General features: G+C 42.6%; 3 protein-coding genes across 3 annotated transcripts; all 3 read right to left on the bottom strand.

Annotated features, from left to right (window-relative positions):
* Positions 1–751: 751 nt before the first annotated feature.
* LOC121443021 (protocadherin beta-6-like) lies at positions 752–3,109 on the bottom strand. The gene has a single exon (XM_041644704.1). The coding sequence runs from the start codon at positions 3,107–3,109 to the stop codon at positions 752–754; it is 2,358 nt and encodes a 785-aa protein (XP_041500638.1).
* A 379-nt stretch (positions 3,110–3,488) lies between these two features.
* Positions 3,489–12,606, bottom strand: LOC121442984 (protocadherin beta-3-like). The gene is made up of 2 exons (XM_041644649.1): positions 9,648–12,606; positions 3,489–3,537 (listed from the first exon to the last, which is right to left on the bottom strand). Exons 1-2 carry the CDS (start codon positions 11,935–11,937, stop codon positions 3,509–3,511), a joined length of 2,319 nt encoding a protein of 772 aa, XP_041500583.1. The 5' UTR covers positions 11,938–12,606; the 3' UTR covers positions 3,489–3,508.
* Positions 12,607–15,444: 2,838 nt separating this feature from the next.
* LOC121443030 (protocadherin beta-2-like) lies at positions 15,445–17,978 on the bottom strand. Its single transcript, XM_041644718.1, has one exon. It carries the CDS (start codon positions 17,946–17,948, stop codon positions 15,549–15,551), a length of 2,400 nt encoding a protein of 799 aa, XP_041500652.1. The 5' UTR covers positions 17,949–17,978; the 3' UTR covers positions 15,445–15,548.
* Between the last annotated feature and the right edge of the window lie 1,965 nt (positions 17,979–19,943).

The following is a 19,943-nucleotide window of genomic DNA, read 5'->3' as shown; positions in this document are numbered from 1 at the left end:
AAAAAAGTGGTGTTTATGCAAAATGCTTTGTTTTGTCTTTTGAGAGAGAGAATCCCCCATAACCCAGATGGAGCTTACGCTTGCCATGTGATGTTGGTGCTCAAAGCCAGGGTACTGTGCATGTCAAGCAAATGCTCTACCAACTGATCTACACCTCCAACCCACACATTGTGATTTTACTCATCCATAAAGAAGAATGAAACTACATCACTTGCAAGAAAAATGGATGGAACAATAGCCACACACACAAGGACAAGAATAGAACATTTTCATTTCTCAGTGGTATTCAGGGGTTATATGAAAGCAAGAGGGAGGGCTGAAGATTAGGAAAGAGATTGAATAAGCAAGATAAATTATCTGCATGTATGCAAACATCACATTAAGCCTAGCACATTACATAGTTAGAATCACTACTAAGAATCAAGATGGAAATTGTTTAGATAAATTGTGAAAATACTATGGATTCTGCTTTATTCACCAAATTCACTATAATAAATGAGATTTAAAACTATTTCAGTCATCACTAACAGAGTGAAGATTTTACTTCCCTCGAAGTAAGAGAAAAAACACATTAAGATTGCATTACTAAGACAGGAGACATCTTAAGAACTAACTGATTATCGAAAAGGAAAACCACATAGAAATAAAATATAATCTCAGGGAAATAATACCTTTTACCAGAAAAATAATGACATCCCAACAGCAATGATTTTAATCTTCTCTTAATGACACCTAAATCATTTCTGTAATTTTAACTATTCAACATATAAGTGTCTGGAATCAGATTACTGGGAATAACAGGCTTGAGGAAATTGAAATCTGTGGTCCCAGAGTCTCCAGTCAGACACACCTCATACTGGTAGCTCTGGGACAGGGTCCCTGCACCGCTAACGTCCACGAGGTGTCCAGAAAAGTGGCGCTCGGGAACAGAGCAGCCACCCAGAGAGGCCGCCCTGGCCCTCCTGCACAGCCTCACCCCCACGAACAGCAGCACAGACAAGAGAAAGACCGAAGACACAGATGCCAAGGCGATGACCAAATAGAGTGTGAGCAAGTCCTCATTGTCCTGCGCAGGTTCGCTCACCACCTCAGGCAGAGACAGGTAGGGCTGAGAGAAGCCATCCACCAGCAGCACATGCAGAGTGACACTGGCAGACCGCGGAGGATCGCCATTGTCCTTGACCAGCAGCAGCAGCCTGTGCTTGGGTGCATCGCGCTCACTCAGCAGCCTGGAGGTGCGCACCTCGCCATTGTGAGCCCACACGCTGAACAACCCTGGCTCCGTGGCCTTCAGCAGCTGGAATGACAGCCAGGCATTCTGGCCAGAGTCTCGGTCCACTGCCACCACTTTGGTGACCAGATAGCCAGGCTCTGCCGCCCTGGGCAGCAACTCTGTGAAGGGCGCAGAGGCGTTCTGCAGAGGGTAGAGCACGAAGGGCGCATTGTCGTTGGCGTCCAGCACCAGCACGCGCACCAGCACCTGACAGCTGAGTGCGGGCATGCCTTGATCTGTGGCGCCCACAAGGAACTCGAAGCTCTGCAGAGCCTCGTAGTCCAGCGCCCTTAGGGCGAACAGCTGCCCATTGTCGGCATTGATGGAAATGAGCGAGGAGAGATCCAGCTTCTGGTCGTGAGTAGGCAGCAGCGAGTAGGTGATGTGGGCATTGGAGCCCGAGTCTGAGTCTGTGGCGCTGATGGTGCCTATGTGCAGGGCGGGACTGTTGTTCTCTTGGACAAACAGGGTGTAGGAGGTTTGTGTGAAGGCGGGGGCGTTATCGTTGGCGTCAGAGACCTGCACTGTTATGGTGTGCTGGGTTGTGAGCCTGGGTGTGCCCATGTCGCTGACTGTGATGGTGATGTTATACTCAGCTCTGCTCTCTCTGTCCAGGGGCCCCTCTGTCACTAAAGTGTAATAGTTCTCGAATGTGGGCTTCAAAAAGAATGGAAGATGGTTCTGAATAGAACACACCATCCTTCCATTGTCCCCAGAATCTAAATCAAAAACACTGAACACAGCAACTACAGTCTCCGGCGAGTTTTCTGGAATAGGGTTTGTGAGTGTGGAGATGGTCAATTCTGGCGCATTGTCATTTACATCCAACACATGCACAGCTACAGTGCACTTGCTTGAAAGGCCTCCTCCATCCGTGGCTGCTATTTCTATGTTATAACGGTTAGTTACCTCGAAATCCAACTCTCTACTCAGACGAATTTCTCCTGTGACCTGGTCTATTACAAATGGTTGAGAAACTTCACCACCTTGAAACAAAGAGTAGGCTACATTCCCATGTATTCCAGCATCTAAATCTCTGGCAGAGACCATGACAACTAAGGCACCAAGGGGGCTGTTCTCAGGGACCTGAACATCATAGAGCGACTGTACAAACTGGGGGGCGTTATCATTGATGTCCACGACTTCAATACGAACTGTGATGGTCCCAGACCTGGGAGGAGACCCACCATCCACAGCAGTGAGGGTTAAAGTGAGCTCAGGCTGCTCCTCCCTGTCCAGGGCTCTGTCTAGCACCAGCTCTGGGTATTTCCTGCCATCAGCACGACTGTGAGTAACGACATGGAAGTGGAGGTTGGGGCTGACTGTGTAGTTCTGAACAGCATTGCTGCCTATGTCAGGGTCCTGGGCCGCCTTCAGAGGAAACACAGTCCCTGGCTGGACGTTCTCTGGGATCTTTAGGAGCATTTCCCTGTGAGGGAACTCTGGAGAATGGTCGTTTATGTCTGTGAGTTGCAGGTCAGTTTGGAAGAACTGCACAGGGTTTTTCAGTATGAGCTGGAAGTGCAGCACACAGGGTTCTGTCGCCCCACACAGCTCCTCGCGGTCTGGTTTTTCCTTCAGGAGTAAATTCCCTGTCTCTGCATCCAGCTGCAAGAGCTCTTTGTTTCCTCTATGATGGATTTGCGCCCCTCTAGTGGCCAATTCCCCCACCTTAAGACCCAGATCTTTTGCTAGATTAGCCACCAAGTAGCCACTCTCAGTTTCTTCTGGCATGGAATATCTAATTGCCTCCGTGCCAGCCTCCCCCAAAAGCAACAATATAGTAAGTAAAACGACTTGCCTTTGCTGTGGCGTTTTTGCTCGCGCTGTCTCCATTGTTCACACTGGATCCAGAGGGGGCAGAGCCTTTTAATTTGTTTGAATCCACTCTCGCGTTTTGATGGAATAATAGAACTAAATTTTACTCAGACTTGCTATTGGAGCTATGCCTTCTCTGAATATTTCGCTCCTAGATACAGCCTGAATGCCACCTTCTTTTAGGGAGCAATCTTAGTTCTGATGCCCAGTAATGGCTTCCAGGGCATCTGCCGAGTCCTTTATTCACACGCTTAGCCTGCAGCGCCACCAAGCGTCCGCATTCACAATTGCATGTACCTTTTTCCGTTGTGTTCCATTCCTTCCTTACTTGTTAAAATCTATTTATTTCACTTTTTATTTTGATTTAAGAGCTGGTATTCGAAGTGCAGAGACCTGCCTGATTCCGGTGAAAAAATACTAACAGCAATCATTTGGAAGATCCACTTCTGAAAAATATACAAGTGTTTCAAAATTATTGTGAGCGTTACCTTAAATTCAACTACTAACTCCTGATATTTCAAAAATTATAATACTAATTTTGTGACTTTAAATCATAAACATACTTGGTACTAAAACATGCGTGTATCTAACAAACAAACACATTCAACTTGGTCAATTGTCAGTAACTGATGGATGCTGTTGGCCTGGCCTGGACGCTTAAAACAAGTTCGTGAATTAAGACAAAAGCATGAATGCTTTTCTCTGCATGTTACAGTAAAGAGGGTGGAAGGAAGCTGTTTCTGAAGTTGGTTTCCCAGTGGAAACAACATGAAAAATGAATTTAAAGAACTCTGAAGTAGCCGAGTTCTTGGTAAGTTCTATGTGTATTGTGCAAAGCTGGGGAACCATCCTGGGTTCTCTCTCCGTCTTGATCATTTTGGGTTCCCAGCCCTAGTCTTCTTTCTGAAGACCTATTTGCTAGTTTGTTCTTGTTTGTTTGAGACAGGCTTTTTCTCTGTAGCCCCAGCTGTCCTGGAAGTCACTATGTAGACCAGGCTATTCTCAAACCCAGAAAGATCCGCCGGTCTTTGATAGCGAGTGCTCGTATTAAAGACATGAATCCTGCACCCATCCAGAAGATTTCTTACGGTGCCAGAACTAGAACTATTCATGAACCTGATTGCTGAGAGAGTAACAGTACAACTAGGAGAACCATCTGGTTTCTAGGACCCTGACTTCTGCGGGATGGGAGAGTATGACTTTAATTGAGGGCAATGGTTTGTTGCCAGGATCGCACCTGGGAAGTCCACATCCCCATCTTCTTGCCCCATGTGCACTGATACACGTACAATAGCAGCTTCCCCGTGGGCTTGTCTATTCCAAACTTTGACTTTTGACATTCTGCCAGTTTTCTTGTATCATTTTTGGCCTGATCTGACCCACCAGAAACTGGAATTCATTCTGATGCCTTTTACAACATGTACTGTGGGTTTTACTTATTTCTGTTTCTGCTTGTTCCTTGGTAAAGTCATGACACCAGCATTGTGTCTCCTTGATTTAAGGCACACTCTGGCCTTCTCTGTGTTCTTAATTTCTTGCATGTTTTCAGCTGCTGATTTGGGGTGCAAAGCTTCATATTGGGCATTGTACATGTGTGTAAATTCTTGGTGTTTTGCCGCTCATTTCTTTGAATAGATAATCCTTACCGGTTTAGCTTTTTCTTTAAATCAGAGAGCAGGTTTTGCACAGTTTGGGTCAGCAACTTCCTTTTCTGTGCAGAACTTCTAAGGTTCTTTTCTTGACTTGATTAGCTGTTGTCTAGATGCTTATAAATGAGACTTTCAGACATGTTGACCCCAACAAACGGGACCAGCCACTGTAGTGTCCAGTTCCAAGATAGATAGAAAGGGAGACACAGGACAGTTAGCATCTAAGGAACTAGGAGTCATCTTTCCTACAGAATGAGTTTCTTTAGTCTCTTCAGTAATGCTTGGCTTGTTTAAGGGTTGAATGTCTTGTCACTTTATTTTCCCAGCAACTCTGATGAAGACTTCCGGTAAAAGAACCTGTCCACTACCCTGCTCCCTCGTTTGATAGGAAGGAGTGTGGTGACTTCAGCAGCTCTGATTTGATAGGACGGATGTGTGGTGACTTCAGCAGCTCTGATCTGCATTACTGTTTTATGAATTTCAAAAAAAAAACCTATTTTTCTTACCTTGTATAACCAAAGCCAAATGATGTGTGTTCATATTTATCTTTCCTGTTACTGTTCGCTTCTCAGCAGAATTCTGTAATCTCGTAGGACTGTTTCTTTCTGTCTAACGAATTACACAAAAAGTATTTTTTGGCAATGATTGGAATGTGATTAATTCTCTGTCAGAAAACTTTGTTTTGAAAGATATGATGGTAATACAATTCTACTTTTTAAATAACTTGCAAGACTTCAGAGATGTTGTCTTTAGTTTTTGATTTATTTTTTTAAATCAGCTGTCCATCTAGTCGAGTCTCTTCTAAAATAATTTTATCATGTTTGTGTGGTTGCTTTAAGAATTTATTTGTTTTCCTGTTCAATTTGGTATTGATTACTTTCCTGTGATACACCTGGCTTCTCTCTGTCTTTTATTTATTCTGACTGAGTTTCACTAAGTGGAAGACTTTTACCAGTTTAGTAATTCTTGCCCATTATTTCTTTTTTTTTATTGCGAAAAGAAGAAAAAAAAACATAAACAAAAAACAAGTTTCCACCTCCTCCCAGCCTCCCATTTCCCTTCCCCTCCTCCCACCCTTCTCCCCCTCCTCCCACCCTTCTCCCCCTCCTCCCACCCTTCTCCCCCTCCCCCCACTCCTCTCCCCCTCCCTCTCCAGTCCACAGAGCAGTCCGGGTTCCCTGCCCTGTGTTAAGTCCTAGGTCCTCTCCGTCCATATCTAGGAAGGTGAACATCCAAACTGGCTAGGCTCCCACAAAGCCAGCACATTAAGTAGGATCAAAACCCCCTGCCATTGTCCTTGGTGTCTCATCAGCCCATTATTTCTTTCTTAATCTCCCATCCCTCCTAGGATTAGAGTTGGATGCACAGAAAAGAACTTTGTTTTATCCCAAATGTTACTAATATTCTTTTCTAAATTTAAATTATATTTTCTTTGTGTTTACTTTTTGATACAGGGTTTCTCTGTGTATCTTGGGCTGTCCTGGAATTTGCTCTGTAGACCAGGCTGGCATCGAACACACAGAGATCTGCCTGCCTCTGCCTCCCTGAGTGCTGACATTGTGTTTCTATTTGGATGTTTCAACTGGAGTCATCTTGCATCCACTTTTCCTGCATTTCTATATAACTATGGCATTAAACAACTTAGTTCTATGTCATGTGTTTTCTCAGTTATAAAATTTACAGTTTAAGATTTTCATTTGACGGTAAAATTTCCTATTATCTATTTTATACACTGTTTCTTACTTTAATACATTAGCTATATGTTAAAAAATACTGTACATTCATTTCTAATATCTGGATCTTTTAGGCCATATTTTTATTGCTGTTTTTGTTTATAGAATTTAGTTATGTTGATGTGTGCCTTGAAATTTCTATGGAACTTTAGGTAACTAGGTAAAATCCATCTTGTGTCGTGATTTTATTACCTTCCTCTAAAAGGAGGTCACCTTTTGCTATCAGCTTGATCGAGTCCTATCTAATCAATCCACTCTAATGCAAACAGGTGTTGTCCTTGTTTGAGGTTCTTTGCAGGCCTAATAAGCACCCAACTCTACAACATTTACAGCTAAGAATTTCTTACATTTTCCATATCCCTTTCTCATGGAAGGTTCCAAGCTGCTTAGCAAATAAAACTTCACTTGCTTTTGACTGATTTTCTACTTGGGTTCTTTTACTCTGGGTTTAAGTGCCATGAATGGGGAAACTAAATCAAAGCTTGTATCTTCCAGGCTGTAAAAGTTTACTGATTTGCTTTGTCCCTGTCAAGAGCTTGTTGCTTGTTTTCAAACTTAGAAAATTTCTCTGGAGCAGAACAGACTGGTCAACTCAGCTATCCAAAGACCTTTCTTCTCAGAAATCTTAGCCCATCCAATTCTTGCAATATCTCTGTCTTTCTGTTATTTTAAATGGATAATTTCTGACTTTTAATCTGTAAGTATAATTGCTTTATGATGTCAGATAATCTAACAAAAAGGTTAATTCTACTGATATAAACACAATTTTAGCCTGACACTAATAATGTAATATATTAGATTAATAATGTTATTATATTAATTATTATATGTCATATTAACTATAATATATAATTTTGATTTGCAAAGAACAAATCTTAAAGTGATACGAGCTTTGATGCCTTCAGTAGAATTTCTGCTCTAGAACAACACATGTTAAACTCATTCCATGTCTAAAACAGTAGCAAGAGATGCACATGTAACAGAAGCCCCGGGGGAAAGACCATGTTAGCATATGCGCCATTAGCAAGACCTCTAGTTTTTGTTCAGTAACAACAAAATAACCGTGTTCCTTACATTGTGTGTAAGTTGTTTGGGTCATGTTTACTACTACATGGCAGCAACTGAAATTCAAATTGCTGATCCATTTTATAAGTTGGTGGTGATCCCCAGCTGGTCTAGAATGTTCCACACTTTTTGAATACACAGAGGGATTGGAGAGGCATGTTCCTTGGTGTTTATTTGCCCATCTTCATTTATATGATTATGCAAAATGGACGTGGGTGGCTAAGTCAAAGTGGGCTTGAATTGTCATGATGTTCCAGCATGGCTATGGAAGCTTTGTTTACGTTTGTTAATGGTCATCCCAACTACATTTTATTTCTGTAGCTGATAACAATGGCAAAGTCATTAGTGTTGTCTACTATATTTACGTCATATGCTTGTGTTTGATTCTGTTCTGAGTTTTATCTCTTTCTTAATTCACTTTTAAAGTTTGATTAAAGACTAAAAACTTATTAACTTCCTTGTTTGATACATTCCTAGAGGAAAAAGTAATTCCCAGAATTGTACAGGTCCTAAAACTCCAGAAGTATAATATACTGGCTTTTAAGAATAAATCCAGGAGTATAATATACTAGATTTTAAAATAAACGTTAAGTTATAAGGAAAGTTTTTAAACAGCTCATTTTTCTTTGACAAAGTTCAATGACATTTCATATTTAGAAGCATAAATCTACTTATAAATGGCACCATAACTTCACTAGGCTTACTAAACATTACAACAAAACATTACCATTCAGATAAATGCAATATTTGTCCAGTGTATTATGCTCAAAATAAAATATATTTTATACAAATAAAACTTTCCAGCCGGGCAGTGGTGGCGCACACCTTTAATCCCAGCACTTGGGAGGCAGAGGCAGGCGGATATCTGTGAGTTCGAGGCCAGCCTGGTCTACAAGAGCTAGTTCCAGGACAGGAACCAAAAACTACGGAGAAACCCTGTCTCGAAAAATCCAAAAAAAAAAAAAAACTTTCCTTACTCTAAAATCAAAGCTAATTTATAATAACGGAAGGCTACAGTAGGCAAATCTAACTTTAAAAAGTAAAGTTAAACACAAAAAAATTTTAGAACTTACCATTACTATCAAACATTATAAAATCAAATATCTGGGTTCAGCATTAAAGTTGAGAGTCAAAATTCAGAGGAAATGTCCTCTTTTAAAGGTAGAAAAAATTAGAGACCCCCAAGAAAATACAATCTGTTCATTATACTGGGACTTCTTCTGTCTATGGTGGTAAAGGAAGGAAGGAGACAGAGAAAGTCAATGCCTGCAAGAGCCCTCAATTACCTTAGAGGAAGTTGGTTCATAATTCAGATTCTGAGATTAAATTTTTAGGGGATTGCATCAAACCAGTGATTAGCGGACTGGCTTCATAAAGAAAGAGGAGCAAGCATATGATATTTTCTCCTTGATTTTTATTGTATACTAATTATTTGAGAAGTCTAATTTTAGTGTTCATGGCATGCTTGTGAATAAGCACACATAACAATCTCTAGGATACACGGTGCTCACAACAGGACACGGCACAACTTCCATGCACTGATGTTTTAATGAAATGTGTGTTTACATATTATTCAGGAGAAAGAGTTGTTCTAAATTTTACAGCTGTGCAGATTGCTTAACCCCAAAAGGCCAAGGACTCATAAAGAATTACAATGTAGCCTAAAAGAACACAAAGTTATATGGTAAAAATAGGTGCCACAAATACACACAGCTTTAATTGTCCTTAAGTGAATTGAAAAGTTCCAGAATGTCATAAAGACATTAGTTCCATTAACTGTTATGACGATAAGCACCGAGATATTATGGAGAAAATGAATATAATAGGCACAACTACAAAATCCTAAGTAAAACTAGCATTAATAAAAGAGTAACAAGTTTAGAGCTATTTGGGATACCATACGTTGAATTACTGGTTTAAGGCTGTTGAATAATATAACTTCTTAAAAGAACAATTACAACAAGTTTAACGAAACTGAGCGATGATGAAACATTAACAACACTTAGCTGACTACAAAGCTACTCCTGCAGTGGGGATTTTCCTCAACTTCTCTCTCACAATCTTCCATAAACAGGTTTGGTATCACCGGATTCAGGAATTTGAACTCACCAGTCCCAGAGTCTCCGGTCAGATGCACCTCATACTGGTAGCTATGGGACAGGGTTCCCGCGCCGCTGACATCCACCAGGTGAGCAGGAAAGTGTCCTTCAGGAATAGAGCAGCCACGCAGAGAGGCTGCCCTGGCTCTCCTGCACAGCCTCACCCCAACAAACAGCAGCACAGACAAGAGGAAGAGCGAAGACACAAACGCCAGGGCGATGACCAAATAGAGTGTAAGCAAGTCCTCATTGTCCTGTACAGAGTCGCGCGCCACCTCAGGCAGAGGCAGGTAGGGCTGAGAGAAGCCATCCACCACCAGCACGTGCAGAGTGACACTGGCAGACCGCGGAGGATCGCCATTGTCCTTGACCAGCAGCAACAGCCTGTGCTTGGGCGCATCGCGCTCACTCAGCAGTCTGGAGGTGCGCACCTCGCCATTGTGAGCCCACACGCTGAACAGTCCTGGTTCCGTGGCTTTGAGCAGCTGGAATGACAGCCAGGCGTTCTGGCCAGAGTCGCGGTCCACTGCCACCACTTTGGTGACCAGATAGCCAGGCTCTGCCGCCCTGGGTAGCAGCTCTGTGAAGGGCGCAGAGGCGTTCTGCAGAGGGTAGAGCACGAAGGGCGCATTGTCGTTGGCGTCCAGCACCAGCACGCGCACCAACGCCTGACTGCTGAGCGCAGGCGAGCCTTGGTCTGTGGCGCCCACGCGGAACTCGAAGCCCTGCAGGGCCTCATAGTCAAGCGCCCTGAGCGCGAACAGCTGCCCGTTGTCGGCATTGATGGAGATGAGCGAGGAGAGATCCGGCTGCGGGTCGTGGGTTGGCAGCAGCGAGTAGGTGATGTGGGCATTGGAGCCTGAGTCTGAGTCTGTGGCGCTGATGGTGCCTATGTGCAGGGCGGGGTTGTTGTTCTCGTGGACAAACAGGGTGTAGGAGCTTTGTGTGAAGGCGGGGGCGTTGTCGTTGACGTCAGACACCTGCACTGTTATGGTGTGCTGGGTTGTGAGTCTGGGTGTGCCCATGTCGCTGACTGTGATGGTGATGTTGTACTCGGCTCTGCTCTCTCTATCCAATGCTCCTTCAGACACTATAGTGTAGAAGTTCTCTACAGATGGTTTCAGGATGAAGGGGAGATTGTTCTGGATGGAACAGGTTACTTTTCCATTATCTCCAGAGTCTAAATCAGCCACACTGAAAACAGCCACCACAGTCTCTGCTGAATTCTCAGGGATAGGACTGGTCACTGATGACAAAGTCAGTTCTGGTGGGTTATCGTTCACATCAACTACCTGGACTATGACTGTACATTTTCCAGAAAGGCCTCCACCATCCTTGGCTTCTATGTCAACCTCGTAAGTATTACTTGTTTCGTAATCCAAACCCTTAACTAGCTCTATATCACCAGTAATGGGATTTAGTTGAAAAGTTTTGAGAATTTCTTCAGAAGCGTGGAAAAACGCATACGATATTTCACCAAAATTCCCCGTATCTAAGTCAGAAGCTGAGACCGTGATGATGACAGAGCCAACAGGGCTCTTCTCTAGAATTTGAACCTCATAGAGTGACTGTGTAAATTCTGGTGCGTTGTCGTTTATGTCTAAGACCAGGATGTGAACCTGGGCAGTGCCAGACCGAGGTGGGGAGCCTCCATCCAGGGCTGTGAGAACCAAACTGAGCTCTGCCTGCTCCTCCCGATCCAGAGCTCTGTCCAGCACCAGTTCTGGATACTTCCTTCCATCCCTACGACGGCGGGTGCGAACGTGGAAATGGGACTTGGGAGACACCGTGTAGTTCTGGAGTCCGTTTCTTCCCACGTCCGGGTCCACAGCATTTCCCAAAGGAATTACTGTTCCGGGTGGGGAACTTTCCAGGACTTTGAGCTGCATTGCATTTTCAAAGAACTCCGGGGCGTTGTCATTTACATCGATGACCTCGAGTTCGTTAGTAATAAACTGCAAAGGATTATGCAGCAATATCTGAAAGTGCAGCACACAAGGCTCTGCGGAACCGCACAGCTCCTCCCGGTCCAGTTTCTCAACCAAGAGCAAATCTCCGGTCTGATGGTTGAGCTGAAAATATTGTATGTTCCCTTTGGAAACAGCCTGAGCTCTCCTTTCAGCCAGTTCTTCTACCCTGAGTCCCAGATCCTTCGCTACATTGGCTAGTAAGAAGCCTTTCTCTTTTTCCTCAGCCACAAAATGGCGCCCAGACCCGGACCCAGCCAGAGCCCCACCTAGAAAAACAAAGAGAAGCAAGACTTGCCTTGGTTTAAGAAAGCTCTCCTTCCAGGCCTCCATTGTACTTCTGCAGTGTTTTTCCGAGGGCTCGTCACCAAAAGGAGCTTTATGCTTCTCTGTGAAAAGCAAAGTCTTTTGGAGATAGCCTAACAATTAATGTGTCTCAGAGATTTAGATTTTACTGATTAAAGATCTGTCCAGGTCCACAAGCCCTTGTTTTATCGCACCGGATCGCTCGCTAGGTTTGTCTGTGATTATGGAGTGTACAAGCTCTTAATTCTCTTTTTTAGTCAACAGCGCCACCATGCGTTCGTTTTCAGTTTTAAATTTTTAGAAAAGGTGCCGGTTTTGTTACTGGTTTATTTTAGATTTATCAACCCCTTATCAAAACCCCCTAATCAAACCTATTTTATCCTACCGAGGGAGTTTCTTGTGACACACAAGTTAAACAAAAGCTAGGCAAGTATAATACACTAACTGGAATTAGCTATCTCTAATAAGAGTCCTCATTTACGTGATTTACACGTGCGCACATGCTTGGGTACCTACCTACAAATTTTAAAAGATTTTGGTTTAAGTGATTAAAATGCTTATCTCTCCTGTCTGTGGTTTTCTTCATTTTCCAATTTTTGTGAAGTGTGTGAGTTGCATTAATAATAGGAAAAACACTATGGAAAGTCAAGGTGGTAAAATACAATAACGTACATCAGGTGGCTGAAAATGCATAATTGCTTCCATATTTTCATGCTCCTGGAGTACTTTCCTCTGCTTTCACAGTAATTTAATAATTATTAGCTTAACATTTATTAACTTATTACCTTAGGTGATTATTTAATTTCTAGAAGTTATACATGTAATGGTAGCAAGGTAAGATCTATGAATTTTGTAGTTTCACATCTAACAGAGTGCACAGATCTTAAACATGTTCAAACCGTGTGAACCATGTGACACCTGAAACATACTGACTGCACAGAACATGATGGGGAGTAGTTATGAAAATTCTCCCCCAAGTATTGGCATTTAATATGGACTGTTAAGGATGAGAAGTGTAACAGGTGATGCAGAAGAGAAGAGTCTCCAAGAGCAAAGCATTGATAATTTAGATTAAGGACAGTGTGCCAGAGCTTAGTGTGTCAAAGGCTACAGAGATGAAGGAAGTGAAACCCAAGAGAAATGTAAGTACTTGTATTTTATCTCAGAGCAAAAGAGGGGCTATTGTAAAGTTGTAGGCAGACAAAAAATGAAGCAATGCAGATATAATGTGTTCAATCTTCTCTCTATGCAATTATCAGGAGTGTTACACACTTGCTCATTATGAGTTTATTCCTAATATTAAATATTAGTGACACTGAAACCAATATCAACTGTACTTCTATAATGTTATGTTATTGTACTCGATAATAACTGCAAGATAGCTAGTTGACAATAACTGAAACAGTTGGGGCCATGGGAGGTCACTTAACCAAGATCCCACATGTGATAAGGTCGCTAGCTGGAGACTTTTGATACCAAGATCGTCCTTTGTGTCCCTGATGATCTCAAATGAAATATTAACATTCCACACACCTAAGAGCATATCTAATTCAAATACACATAAACTCGTGTAAAAATTAGTGGGAGATTGAGAAACAATAAGAATTAAATATCGATAGCAAGTGTGTCACAAATTCAACTTCAAGAAGTGAGGAAAGTTGGGTGAGTGACTTGAGAAACACAGAAGCATATTTAACTTATAAATGAAATACCAGAAATTCTGTATTCATTAAGGCAGTGGATAGGAGAGGAGACTTGAATTAAACATTAAGAGAAAAGAAGGAAAGATACATTGAAAAAAAGAGTGATAACTGCACAACACCCAAATGACGGCAGCAAAGTCAGCTTATTATTTGTAGATCACAGGATGTAGTTCCAGCAAAATAACTACAGCAAAATCAGATCCTTATATTGTAGGTCAAAGGATTTAGTTCCATGAAAAGTTTTGTTCATTAGGTATCTTTCCATATTTTTTTAAATTATCAGTATGTCACAATTAAAACAATTCTTTCAATCAATTAGTTTAAAATATTAAGAACCTAAAGCATCTTAGTGACTGTGCTAATCGTGGAATGGATGGAAGCTATCCATAAACATAACTAAAAAACTTAAATTTTTAAAAAATTACTTTTGTGTGTGTGTAAGTTAGAAGAGTTTGGTTTTCTACTTCCATCATGTGGGGCAGGGAATAAACTTAGGTTGTCAGGTCTATTGGCCATTTCATTGGCCCATCACAAACTTTGTTTTTAAAAAAAAGCTTGAAAAGTCTATGGTACTAAAAAGAGGGAACTAGAACAAGTCTGTCCAGAAAATTAACAAAAATTATAATAAATTCAAATCACATTTCAATGAGTTATGCTCAATTAAATATTTAATGCCCCAGAAAATTTTTTAAATGGAGTGCCAAGCTACATACACATTTTCTAAGTTGGGAAAAGATGAAAGCATACTCTCTTGTACATAGTTCAATTATCATAAAATCCTCAAGAGTTTAATTAACTGGAAATATTAATGCAATGCCTGTTTTCCCAACACTCTGGATGTGGAAGGACCTGTCACAACTTCAAGACCACAATGAGATCTTGTCTCAAAAGAATCTTTAAAAAGTATTGAGTTCAGAATAAGAGTTTTGAAAGGCTATTTGAAATAAAACATGAAAAATTATCACACCCTTGAAAACTACTAGGCATGTATTCTGTAGCTATGCTTTAGAATCACATATGATTTTGGCTGAGTTTGTCTTGCATTTGTAATCTGAACACTTTGTGAGACCCAACAATTAGGATTTCCACAGTCTTAAAGAGTCATAAGTTTTCTATGCTGATATTTTCAAATATGTGCGTAGAGCAATGTGGAAAGAGTGCTATATTGCTCACACTCATGTAAAGAGTTTAAAGCCAGAACACAAGATAAAAGTTATATTAACAGGAGACTAAATGAACACAAATGATCTGGACTGCAAAATATTACAACTCGGGTGATGAGTGAAAATATTTTTAGACAGCACTTAAGAATAATTCAGGCCAGGCGGTGGTGGCGCACACCTTTAATCCCAGCACTCAGGAGGCAGAGGCAGGCGGATCTCTGTGAGTTCGAGGCCAGCCTGCTGGTCTACAGAGCATGTTCCAGGACAGGCTCCAAAGCTACAGAGAAACCCTATCTCGAAAAACAAACAAACAAACAAAAGAATAATTCAGAAGTGCAGAAGTTAAATTTGGACAACGATGCTCTAACTCAAAATTTAAAGATTTCTGCTGGGTTCAAGACCACACGCCTTTACCTTTAGTCCATCACTTGGGAGGCTGAGGCAGGCTGATCTCTGTGAATTAGAGACCAGCCCGGTCTACATAGTGAGTTCCAGGACAGCCACAGCAACACAGTGAGGCCCTATCTCAAAAAAAATCTTTGAACACAGATTTTACTGGCACATTAAAAGTCAAATAAAATTCCAAGACTAATCATAATTGAAATACAAGCAAAATTTAAATTCCTCATTACACAAATCTTACGTATTTCGAAATAGCTGTACCATGCAGAGAATCAGAGGAGGGGAAGATACTCCTTCAATTGGTAAAGCAGTCAGATCAGGCCTTTAACGTTTTAACTGAGACTTGATTCTGTATTTTCCTCATTAATATCTAGCTGATTTCAAAACTATTCCTGTAATTGGTATTTGCGTCATTCTCTCTCTCTGAATTCTGAAGAAGAAAGTTGGGAAAAATAGGCTTCAGAAACTTGAAATCTGTGGTTCCAGAGTCCCCGGTCAAACACACCTCATACTGGTATCTCTGGGACAGGGTCCCTGTACCGCTGACATCCACCAGGTGACCAGGAAAGTGTCCCTCAGGAACAGAGAAGCCACCCAGAGAGGCCGCCCTGGCCCTCCTGCACAGCCTCACCCCCACGAACAGCAGCACAGACAAGAGGAAGAGTGAAGACACAGATGCCAAGGCGATGACCAGATACAGCGTGAGTGCATCTTCATCCTGCGTGGAGTCGCGCGCCACCTCGGGCAGAGGCAGGTAAAACTGAGAGAAGCCATCAACCACCAGCACATGCAGAGTGACACTGGCAGACCGCGGAGGATCGCCATTGTCCTTGACCAGCAGCAGCAGCCTGTGCTTGGGTGCATCGCGCTCGCTCAGCAGCCTGGAGGTGCGCACCTCGCCATTGTGAGCCCACATGCTGAACAACCCTGGCTCTGTAGCCTTGAGCAGCTGGAATGACAGCCAGGCGTTCTGGCCAGAGTCCCGGTCCACAGCCACCACCTTGGTGACCAGGTATCCTGGCTCCGCTGCCCTGGGCAGCAACTCTGTGAAGGGAGCAGAGGCGTTCTGCAGAGGGTAGAGCACGAAGGGCGCATTGTCGTTGGCGTCCAGCACCAGCACGCGCACCAGCGCCTGGCTGCTGAGCGCAGGCGAGCCTTGGTCTGTGGCACCCACGCGGAACTCGAAGCTCTGCAGGGCCTCATAGTCCAGCGCCCTGAGGGCGAACAGCTGCCCATTGTCGGCATTGATGGAGACGAGCGAGGCGAGATTCAGCTGCGGGTCGTGCGTGGGCAGCAGCGAGTAGGTGATGTGGGCATTGGAGCCTGAGTCTGAGTCTGTGGCGCTGATGGCGCCTATGTGCAGGGCGGGGCTGTTGTTCTCATGGACAAACAGGGTGTAGGAGCTTTGTGTGAAAGCGGGGGCGTTGTCGTTGACGTCAGACACCTCCACTGTTATGGTGTGCTGGGTTGTGAGCCTGGGTGTACCCAGATCAGTGATGGTGATGGTGATGTTGTACTGTGATTTGGTCTCCCGGTCCAGGGCTGTATTTGTCATAAGAGTGTAAAAGTTCTCAACTGAGGGTTTTAGAATAAAAGGAAGATCCTCTGGGATGGAGCACACCATTTTTCCATTGTCTCCAGAGTCAGGATCTGCAACACTGAACACAGCAATTACGGTTTCCGGGGAATTTTCTGGGATGTGATTGATAACTGTCGACATAGTCAGTTCTGGTGGGTTGTCATTCAAATCCATCACTTGGACAATCACCACACTGCTTCCAGAAAGGCCCCCACCATCTGTAGCCTGAACATATACTGTATATGTCTGGATGGATTCAAAATCCAGTGTCTTTGCTAAAAGGATTTCTCCGGTTGTTGCATTCATACGAAATGTTTTCCGAATGTCTTCAGAAGCTTGGGAAAGAGCATAAGCTATTTGTCCATTGTCCCCAATGTCTAAATCCCTAGCAAAGACAGTAGCAACCCGGAATCCAATGGGACTGTTCTCTGGGACCTGAACCTCATAGCGGAACTTTGAAAATGTGGGGGCGTTGTCATTGATGTCCAAGACTTCAACAAGGACCAGAGCAGTGCCAGACCTGGGTGGACTCCCACCATCTATCGCTGTGAGTATTAATCTAATTTCAGATTGCTCCTCCCGATCCAGCACTTTGTCCAGAACCAGATGTGGCAATAGCGTGCCATCGGGACTGTCTTGCAATTTAAGATGAAAATAGAAATTGGGGCTGATTGTGTAAGTTTGGAGACCGTTGCTTCCTACATCTAAGTCTTGAGCCCGTTCTATTAGGAAAGTGGTTCCAGAAGCAGTCATTTCTGAAATTTTCAGAATTATTTCTTTGTCCAAAAAAATGGGAGAATGATCATTTATGTCCCTAACCTGTAGCTCAGCCTGAAAAATCTGCAAAGGATTTCCCAATAACACCTGGAAAGGTACCACACAGGGTTCGGAGGGGCCGCACAGCTCCTCCCGGTCCAGTTTCTCCTGTAACAACAAATCCCCCGTCTGCCTATTGAACTCTAAGTTCAATTTTTTCCCTTTGGAAATGACTCGTGGTCCCCGCGCAGTCAGTTCCTCTACCTCTAGCCCCAGGTCCTTTAACAAATTGGCCACCAAAAAGCCATTCTCGGCTTCCTCCTCCACTGAGTAGCGCCTAAGGGTGGACTCAGCCTGAGCTATGCCCAGCAAAACAAAGAACAGCAGGACTTGCCTTTTTTTCAGGACTCGCTCCCTTTCCTCTCCAGCCTCCATCTCCTTCTGCCTTCTCCAGCCTTCCAGCAAACTCACTCCAGTCGTCGTTCACGTTGTCACTGACTCCCTCTGCAAATATCTAGCAAACAATGGGACAAGTCCACAATCCCTAGGCCTAAGGCTTTCCGGAGCCGCTGCCTTCTAGGCTTCCCCTCCCTTCTCCTCCCGTTAGCGTCTGACTACAGAACGGCAGGACCGGATTCCTTCAACTTCTGAGGCTGCAGCGCCACCCTGTGTTCTTTTCAAGCATTTATTTTCTCCAACACATTAAGACAATTTCATATTGACGGCTCTCTAAATAGCTTCGTTTCAATAGGTCCCACAATATACCAACATCTTCTCTATGTTTCAAACACAGGCTTTCATTGCTTCTATAACTGTGTGTAAGGCGTGCGAAACATTCAGAGTTTTATTTTCAGAATAAAGCTCATCCTCAGCTACATACCAAGTTCCAACCTTCCAACCTATGATATAAGAAACTTTATCTCAAAACAAGAGCAAGCAGGGCTAACATGAGCATCTATAGTAGACAAGGACCTAAGATACTCATATGTTGATTATTTAATCAGATATCAGATATTATTCTAATTAAATCAACTTCAAGACTGAAAGGGTGACTGGCTGCCATAGAGAAAAGTTTTTTTTAAAATATTTATTTATTTATTTGTTATGTATACAATATTCTGTCTGTGTGTATGTCTGCAGGCCAGAAGAGAGCACCTGACCTTATTACAGATGGTTGTGAGCCACCATGTGGTTGCCGGGAATTGAACTCAGGACCTTTGGAAAAGCAGGCAATGCTCTTAACCACTGAGCCATCTCTCCAGCCCCCTAGAGAAAAGTTTTTAACTAGGAAATTCAGCTTTTGTTCACAACTTGGGCATGTCCACATTCGGATTGTGGTTAGGTTACTACTCTCACATTAAATTCAACTGAAAGACTCAATAAAAGACCAAGAAAAACACAGAATTTAATGAGAATGCCTTAGTGGGCATAGAACTGTCCTCACTTACACTTCCTCTTTGCATTGTTTCAGACCCACATTTCCCTGAACTGTGATAGGACCAAGACTCACAAAAATCTCCATGGTCAGTTCATTTCTTCTTGTCTGTGTTTTTATTTTCATTTCTAACAGATAAAACCATTTTGATATAACTGCAATTTAATTATTTCCTCTTTCAGAGGTAATAAGTTCATAATATCAAATGCAGAGTAAATATTTAAAACTGCTTATCATTTTAAAGTCTTTCAGAGCCGGTTTATTCAATCAGAATCCAAAGTATGTAAGTTGAAACTTAGACCACTAAGTTTTAAAAGTTACCTTTTTTTTCAAATGCTCAGTAAAAGGAAATGAATTATCAAGCCACAAAAAGGGCGTATTGCTCACTCTACTACCTTCCAGCATGGACTGGAAAGGGGTTAATGAGCCCCCACCCCAGAGGAGGCAGTAGGTGGCTTTCTAGGGGGGTAAAGTCAGTTTTATTTAAGGGTGTGGCTCCAGACAATGCTCAGGTGGTGGCTCACACACAGGTGTGCATGTTCAGCTCAAATTGGAGTGGATGGGTTACCGAAAAACCAGCACATAAAGCTGGGGGATGAGGAGTGGGTGTGGGTCTGGGAGGAGCTCAGAAGTAAGGGTGAATGTGATTAAGATACACTGCATGAAATTCTCAAAGAACTAATGGAAATGTTTTTGAAAAGAAAGACAATATTGTTTCAACTATATAACATTCTGGCAAAAGCAAAATTATAAAGACATTAAAAAGATAATTATCAGGGTAAGAGGAGGATGAGGACAATGAGCTACCACAGACAATTTTTAGGACAATGAAATTTTCCTTTATTATACAATAATGGTAGATATGTGTAACTATGCATTTGTAAAGAAAATAGACTCATACAACAAAAGTCAATCCTAGTATGAACTTTGCATGTTAGTGAAAAGTAATTTGTATAACAGTGTTACCAAATGTGTCATGTTGAGACAAGATATTA

Source organism: Microtus oregoni, unplaced genomic scaffold, assembly GCF_018167655.1.
Source record: "Microtus oregoni isolate MIOR12 unplaced genomic scaffold, Mior012 000098F_ref0000018, whole genome shotgun sequence".
Lineage (NCBI taxonomy): Eukaryota > Metazoa > Chordata > Mammalia > Rodentia > Cricetidae > Microtus > Microtus oregoni.
This window is presented reverse-complemented; position numbering and strand designations above follow the sequence as displayed.

Excerpts from the sequence above, each read along its gene's own strand:
- LOC121442984 (XM_041644649.1), bottom strand. The coding sequence starts at position 11,937 with ATGGAGGCCTGGAAGGAGAGCTTTCTTAAACCAAGGCAAGTCTTGCTT. Across the intron at positions 3,538-9,647 it reads GACCGGAGACTCTGGGACTG|AAGTGGATCTTCCAAATGAT; the intron begins GTGAGTTCAAAT and ends TATATTTTTCAG.
- LOC121443030 (XM_041644718.1), bottom strand. The coding sequence starts at position 17,948 with ATGGAGGCTGGAGAGGAAAGGGAGCGAGTCCTGAAAAAAAGGCAAGTC.
- LOC121443021 (XM_041644704.1), bottom strand. The coding sequence starts at position 3,109 with ATGGAGACAGCGCGAGCAAAAACGCCACAGCAAAGGCAAGTCGTTTTA.